The sequence below is a fragment of the Pseudopodoces humilis genome, chromosome 19, assembly GCF_049639895.1.
Source record: "Pseudopodoces humilis isolate 2021_Gansu_Grassland_sample_001 chromosome 19, ASM4963989v1, whole genome shotgun sequence".
NCBI classification, from domain to species: domain Eukaryota; kingdom Metazoa; phylum Chordata; class Aves; order Passeriformes; family Paridae; genus Pseudopodoces; species Pseudopodoces humilis.
This window is the reverse complement of record NC_142218.1, coordinates 6,148,330-6,155,776: the sequence shown is the minus strand read 5'-3', so window position 1 is coordinate 6,155,776 and position 7,447 is coordinate 6,148,330. Positions and strand designations below refer to the sequence as shown.

Genomic DNA, 7,447 nt, shown 5'->3' with positions numbered 1-7,447 from the left:
CAGAAACTGTGAATCTGGTTTTGTTCCTTTCTGCCCCCTTGAAACAGCACTGGACCCAACAGGCCAGACTCTGCCCTGGTAACCAGCTGGGAAAAGGGTGACACAGATAATGGAGAGAGATAACACAGCTAACACAGACAAATAACACAGATAACACAGACAGATAACACTGGGAACACAGATAACACAGATAGATAACACAGACAACACAGATAACACAGACAGATCACGCAAATAGAAAACACAGATAGAAAACACAGATTGCACAGGTAACACAAATAGATCACACCGGTGACACCGCTAGCAGGGTTCCTCAGTGCCATGGCTGTGAAGCAGCCCAGATCAGGGCAGAGCAGCAGGAGCGAGGGGATGATACCATGGAAAACTTCGGGACAGCCACACAGCCCCAACCCTGCCTTCGGGAGGGCAGGTGAGGAGGGTGTAGGCACAAGAAACTCCTCCAGCCTGGGAGCATCCAGGAACATTTTCGGGAAACGGGGCTGTTACTGCAGTCACTGGCACGAGAATGAACCGCGGCCTCGCTGGGGCTCATCTGCGGCCGGGCAGGGAGAGATCGGGGCACACGGAGCCAGCCTAGGTGTGCATGGGAGCCGGAGCCCGCAGGAGCCCGCGGGAGCCGGTGCCAGGGGCAGGCAGGAGGCGCTGCGCTGTGCCCTGGGCCGGTGCGGGGTGCGGGATGAGCGGGCGGTGTGCGGTGTGCGGTGCGGGGTGAGCCGTGCGCGGGGGTGAGAGGTGCGCGGGCGGTGCCCGGTGCGGGATGCGCGGGCGATGCGGAATGCGCGGGCGCTGCGCGGTGCCCGGTACCCGGTACCCGGTGCGGGATGCACAGTGCACGGTGCGCGAGCGGTGCGCGGGAGGCGCCCGGTGCCCGGTGCGGGCTGCACGGTGCCCGGTGCGCGGTGCCCAGTGCCCGGTGCGGGATGCACGGTGCCCGGTGCGCGGTGCCCAGTGCCCGGTGCCCGGTGCCCGGTACCCGGTGCGCGGTGCCCGGTGCGGGATGCGCGGGCGGTGCGCGGGGGGCGGTGCGCGGTGCGGGATGCGCGGTGCCCGGTGCGCGGGCGGTGCGCGGGGGGCGGTGCGCGGTCGCGGGGGTGCGCGGGGGGCGGGCGGGGGGCGGCGGCGGCGGGGCCATGCGGAGCCCGGGCTGAGCGCGGCGGCCGCCCCTCGCCATGAAGCGGCAGAACCTGCGCACGGCCGCGCTCATCCTCTGCATCTTCTCCTACCTGCTGGTGGGCGCCGCGGTCTTCGATGCGCTGGAGTCGGAGGCGGAGAGCGGCCGCAAGCGGCTGCTGGAGCAGAAGCGCGGGGAGCTGCGGAGGAAGTACCGCTTCTCCGCCGACGATTACCGAGAGCTGGAGCGGCTGGTGCTGCAGGCCGAGCCGCACCGCGCCGGTCGCCAGTGGAAGTTCGCCGGCTCCTTCTACTTCGCCATCACGGTCATCACCACCATCGGTGAGTGCGGGCAGCACGGCCGGCGCGCACGGCATCCCTCCGTCCCTGAAACTCCGCACCTCGCGTCCCTCCATCCAAGCTCCCTACACCCCCTGCCCCTCCATCCCTGCCTCCCATGTCCCTCCATCTCCATGTCCCTGAGCCCCATCCTTCTCCAGCCCTCCAGTACCCCTGAGAGCTCCAGGACAGTCTGGGGGTGCCCACATGGCAGAGACAAGTGTCACCCGTCCAAGGCAGGGACATCTCTTCGGGCCACCCCGAGCTGACCCTGTGGGACCCTAGTGCCCAGTGGTGGGCGAGGCAACCCACGGGCAGCCCCCCTGTCCTGGGGGTGCTGCTAAGGCTGGGGCTGCAGGACACGATGTTGTCCCAGGGAGTCAGCAGCTTGTGGAGCTTCTGCGGGAACCTTTGGAGCAGGCAGCTGCCAAAGTTGGCAGCGGTGTGGGATGGCAGAGGCAGGGGCCGTGTCTGTCCCCTGCGCTGGCTGTAGCCAATGAGCTGGGTGAAGAGCTGGGCAAGAATTGTTGGCTTCTTTACTGGCTCAGAACTCTGGGTGTTTGGCTGTGTGAGAACTGCTTCACGGAGCCAAGAGAGCCACGAGCCACTGCCTGCTGCTCTGCCTGCACAGAAGCCTGCAGAGACATGGGTGTCAGCTTGGAGGGAAGTGATTGAATCACATTAAACTCCCCCGTAGACCCACTTACCCATACTAGAGCCCAGTGCCTTGGTTTGTCTGCTTCAATTTTGCAAGAGAATGAAACTAAATTGAGTGAGGATTGTCTTAATTAAGGTGAGATTAGCCACATGGGAGTTGAGCATAGTTTAATTAATCCACTTTGATTAATCCATGCACCCTTGGCATCCCATGGGGGTAGACAGGGATCCTGTGCTTGTGTCACTGCTTGTGCTGGGATTTCAGTCAGCAGATGTGTTTTGGAGGCAGGAATCCTGAGGCCAAATCCTGCCCTGGCACAGCCAGCAGCTGCCTCCTGCCCTTCAGGACAGAACTTTAGCCTTACCAAAGGGCTTTGAATGGTTGAAATACCCCTGGTAGCTGGAAGCATCATCCCTCAGGAGAAGACTTGGTGGGATCAACTGCACTGTGTTACCAGAGGACAAGAGGTGGAAGAGGGACAGGTATCCTGCAGGCCTTGCCTGGGGTCTCCGTGTGCTCCCATGGGATGTGGTGTGGGCTCTGTGGAGCTGGGAACACAGACTGTCAGCAAACCACAGTGAGCTTAGGGCATGGTTCAGGTTAGACCCCAGCAGGAGGGAAAGATGAATGGCTTCAGCAAAAATCCCCATCATCACCTGACAGGTTATAGCTTCATTTACATGATTTTCCTGTTGGCTGTGACAAACAATGGCTGTGCTTATCACACACCCTGTGTGATAAATAATTTCAGCCCAGGTGCCATATTTCTTAAAAGCTGACATGTTAGATCTCTTTATATTGGGCTGTGCTCCAAATCTCAGTTTTAATGTTATTGTAGCTGTGTTGACTCTTTCTAATTCCCTTTGTCATTTTGAAACCATCAGTCAAACACTCCTTCAACAGTCTCTCAGGGTATAACAATTGTTTTTTCCACTTACTGCTCTTCTGGATCATTATATTTACATCCTCATTGCTGTCATTGTATTATCTTGTAGCCTGGGACCTGGTGATTGCACTCAGTTATTAAGCTTGGATCTGACTGGGAGGTTTTGCCACTGCAGTCTCCTGTCTGCTCTCTATTTCATGAAATGTGGCATGCAGGCATTAAATTCATCATTTTTTGTTATGTGAATTTGTGAACAGAGAGAGCAATTAGAAGCTCATCCCTTGTTGCCTGCTCACAGTTCAGAGCACAGCATGGTAAAGGATAATGCTGTCCTCAGCCCCTCAGCCCTGTCCCATATAGGAGTTTCCAGGGCTCAGGAGCCCAGGATAATGTGGTTATTCTCCTCTGATCCTTCCTTCACTGGGTGCAGCACCTTCCCCAAGTGTCCTGGAAATCCACAGGCAACAAGGACTGCGGTGAAGCCAAGTCACAGCTTAGAACAAGACTGTGAGGTAACAAGAGGGTGTTTCCCCCCATGTTTTCCATGCAAAAGTCACACAGATTCCTGCAGAAAGTGAAAATACAAATAGTTGTTTGTGAAAGGCCTGGCAGCAGTGCAGGAAGGAGCTGGCGCTGTTCTGCAGGTGCCTTCAGAAGGGAAGTTTCAGGCCCTGGTAGGTTCTTGTAAAAGCAACTCAAAAGAAAGGCTCAGATGCCTTTAGATGCCTTTAGATGCCTTTGGATGCTGTTACTCCCCACGCCACGTGATTCCCTTGCACTGAGTTCGTTACTCATCCTCTGAGGTCAGGGGCCACTGGTTTCTGCTAAGCTGCTGTAATTGAGGTGGGCACAGAATCGCTGGAGTCCGGAAGACTGCAGTGAATACCTCACTACGCCTCAATGTAATTGTGTGTGTCCTTGAGTCACAGCTCTGAAACTCTGGCCAAGGTGGAGAAATTAAATCTCAGAAGGCGTTCAAGGAGAACCTTGTCCTCCTGGAGCTTCTTGTCCCCAGGAAAAAGGCTGACAGGGCTGTGGTGGCAGAAATGCTCCCTACCCTGCATCTGAAACAGCACAGCCCCTCCTCCCCAGCAGTCTGGTGCTGCTTTAGGTCTGAGTCTTAGTGACACTGGAGTAAATCTGGAGTGGGTCTGCAGAAGTCCTTCCATACTGAGCTGCTCCTGTGGGGACTGTCCCTATAGGACAGGGTTGCAAGGTCGCTCTGGCTCCTGTCCAACAGGCCACACAGCAAGTGCTCACAGAGCTGAAACTCAAATGGGCATGTCACTGGATGGCTTGGGAGGAGGAGCAGGTGACAGGGAAGGTGGCAATGCCCCTGCAAGGGCAGTTGTGGATGGTCCTGGCTGGGTGTGCACCTCCCCAGAGGGTGATCTGACACTGTTGGTCTCAGCATCTTGCAGAGCCTCTGTTCCCCCTGGCTGTGGGGTTCAGGTTACCCTGCACACCTGGCACAGCATCATGGCCTCTGAATTATTCGTGAGCTGCAGGAGGCTTGCAGACCCCAGTCCAGCTCCAGGCCTCCACTTGGTCTCTGTGACATTGGGGGCTATCAGAAGGGTACCTTCTCTCTTTAGATGTCAAATGAGGTTCTGCCTACATGATACAGCAATGTGCCGTCATCCCAAGGGATGGGCATCCCATGGCCCCATTAGCATAGTCTGCAGATCTGTTACTGAGTCATTTTCCATTCTTTCCCCCATTTTTCTACTGCTCCTCCTGGTGACAGGGCAGCTCTGCTGGAAACCCCAGTGAGGGCTTGACACTGCCTTTGCTCCTTCCTGTGTCCTTCACAGGTTATGGGCATGCTGCTCCCGGCACAGACGCTGGCAAAGTCTTCTGCATGTTCTACGCCATCCTGGGCATCCCCCTGACCCTGGTCATGTTCCAGAGCCTGGGGGAGCGCATGAACACCGTCGTGCGGCTGCTGCTCAAGAAGATCAAGAAGTGTCTGGGCATGAGGACAACCCATGTCTCCATGGAGAACATGGTCCTGGTGGGCTTTCTGTCCTGCATGGGCACGCTGTGCATCGGCGCCGCAGCCTTCTCTTATTTCGAGGGCTGGACTTTCTTCCACGCCTATTACTACTGCTTCATAACCTTGACCACTATTGGCTTTGGAGACTTTGTGGCTCTGCAGAAGAATGAGGCTTTGCAGAAGAAGCCCCCATATGTGGCTTTCAGCTTCATGTACATCCTGGTGGGCCTGACGGTCATCGGCGCCTTCCTCAACCTGGTGGTGCTGCGGTTCCTGACGATGAACTCGGAGGACGAGCGGCGGGACGCCGAAGAGCGAGCGTCGCTGAGGAGAGCCCGCAACAACATCCACCTCAAGCCCAAAGAGGACAGCCGCAGCAGCAATGCCATTTTTCTCCCTGTGGAGGACAGGACGAGCCAGATGAACCTGATCCCGCTGGTCCAGGAGGACGCGGAGAGGCAGCGGCGTCAGTCGGCCACCTCGGCGGCCGCGGTGCCGTCCTTCTGCACGTGCCTGTGCTACAGACCCCAGGTGTGTGGCAGCCCGGCGCCCTCCCACCCTGAGACCCTGAGCTGCCACACCAACCCTGTGTACTACAACTCCATTTCCTACAAAATCGACGAGGTGTCCCTGAGCACACGGGGTCAGACCGGCTCTTCCCCAGGGAGCACTTTGTCTTCCAACAGCCCTCGCTGCCGGCAGCACCCCCGGCTGCGGAGGAAATCCATCTAGGAGCGCGTGCCGAGCTGTACTCAGCGCTCGAGTCTTAATACGATGATAAATTAAGAACAGAGATGTCAGGTTCTTCTTACTCATTTCTTCTGCTCCTCTCCCTCCCCCCAGCAGGAGCCTCTAAATCCTGTCGGGAAATGATGATTCCTTTTTTGCAGGCACTGGATGACATTGTTAGTTTTTCTTTGCTTTCTCCTCCCATGTAGGTTCAAGCATTTGGGACTGGCAAGAGCCCCCCCTGCCCCGATGTGAAGCCCACTGAGCTGTAGGTTTGCTCTCCCACCTCCCTGCTCCCCAAAGGGTGCATTGCTGCCCTCCCACCCTGCTGAGCCTTGGCTGTGGCTCCTCTTACTCCATGGGCTGGGTTGCATTTGCTGAGTGTCAAAAGCACAGCGTGTGTGAGCAAGCCTTGCAGGGCTGGGGACCTTTAAGTTGTCCCCTGGCACCAGGTGCAGGTAAGTCAGTGCCACACAGTAGATTTGCAGCTGGTGGGTGGGCAGGGAGATGTGGGCAGGAGGGAATGGGCTGCAGTCCTGAAGCTCAGCACACAGGGACAGCTTCATGGAGGAACTTCATCTCCTGTGAGCAGCCCTCTGAGTCTGAGCTCAGGTTTGTGGCTGGCTCAGTGCTTTTGGAAGCTGGAGGCCCCTGCACTCACGCACTTGCCTGCCCACCAGCACACCTTGCCTCTCATACCTCACCTCCACAGGTAGGTGGCTGAAACGGCTGGAGGGGCACTGTGCCCCATTCCCAGGGGAAGCTGAACTCCTCCAGTCCAGCCCAGCCCCAGCTCTCCTCTGTGCTGAGCCCAGACTGTACTAAGGGCAGCCCCAGGGAGAGCCTTCTTGAACTACACAGTCATCTGCAAAGGGCTTGGTCCTAAGGAGATTTTTTTTATTTAGCTAAAATCACCCCTCCCTTCCCCATCTTTCCTCCAGCTGGCAGCCCAGCAGCTGTGCCAGCTCCTCCCTCCTCCCTGCCCCTGTGAGCCCGTGGGTTTGTGCTTGTTGCTGCTGGAGTTATCTGAGGTGGGGGTTCATCTCCATGTTCATCCCCATGTGGGATGTGGTACCTGCACAGCCACACCTGGGTGGCTCCAGCTGGTGACCCCAGCGTGGCCTTTGTCCATCCTGTCCCATCTGCATGAAAGCAGGGCTCTGACAGTGGTAGGAGCTCTATTTAATTTAATTTAATTTTTTTTCTCCAACAGGGGACATTTTCACTCTCAGTTCTATCTAAAATACCTTCTGAGGGGTTTTTTGTGGAGAAATAGCCCCTTTTCCTGGGGGTGGGGAAGGCATGCAGAGTTGCCATCATTGGGAAGGTTTCAGGGCAGGCTTTGCTCTATCCTCCTTTTGTTCTTGGTGGCAGCTTAATAAAAGGTGAATCCATCTGGTGGTGGCTGATTATTTGTCACAAGGAAGAGCAGAGGGATGTGTTCAAGCCCCAAAGCCCAGGCTGGCTCCCTGTGGGCAGGCTGCACAGAGGCAGAGAGGAGGATGCAGGTGCTGCTTGGGCTGCCACCAGGGGCTGGTTTGTGACACCTTCACCTGGGTGCCCCCCAGGCCCTTTGGGTGTGTGACATTCCAGGGGCTGGAAGGTCCAGAACCTGCCTCTTTGTGCACCCAGATGTGCACAGCTGGGTGAGCCTTGGTATAGAGAAAGGGGGAGGAGGGGAGGAACAAAGCAAGTTGTGAGTGTGGAA

General features: G+C 56.9%; 1 protein-coding gene across 1 annotated transcript; it reads left to right on the top strand.

Moving 5' to 3' along the window:
- Nucleotides 1-1,181: 1,181 nt before the first annotated feature.
- Nucleotides 1,182-6,979, top strand: KCNK15 (potassium two pore domain channel subfamily K member 15). The gene is made up of 2 exons (XM_005524674.2): nucleotides 1,182-1,473; nucleotides 4,829-6,979. Exons 1-2 carry the CDS (start codon nucleotides 1,191-1,193, stop codon nucleotides 5,740-5,742), a joined length of 1,197 nt encoding a protein of 398 aa, XP_005524731.1. The 5' UTR covers nucleotides 1,182-1,190; the 3' UTR covers nucleotides 5,743-6,979.
- Nucleotides 6,980-7,447: the final 468 nt, after the last annotated feature.

Coding starts and splice junctions, on each gene's coding strand:
- KCNK15 (XM_005524674.2), top strand. CDS start 1,191: ATGAAGCGGCAGAACCTGCGCACGGCCGCGCTCATCCTCTGCATCTTC. Junction 1,474..4,828: donor CACGGTCATCACCACCATCG/GTGAGTGCGGGC, acceptor TGTCCTTCACAG/GTTATGGGCATGCTGCTCCC.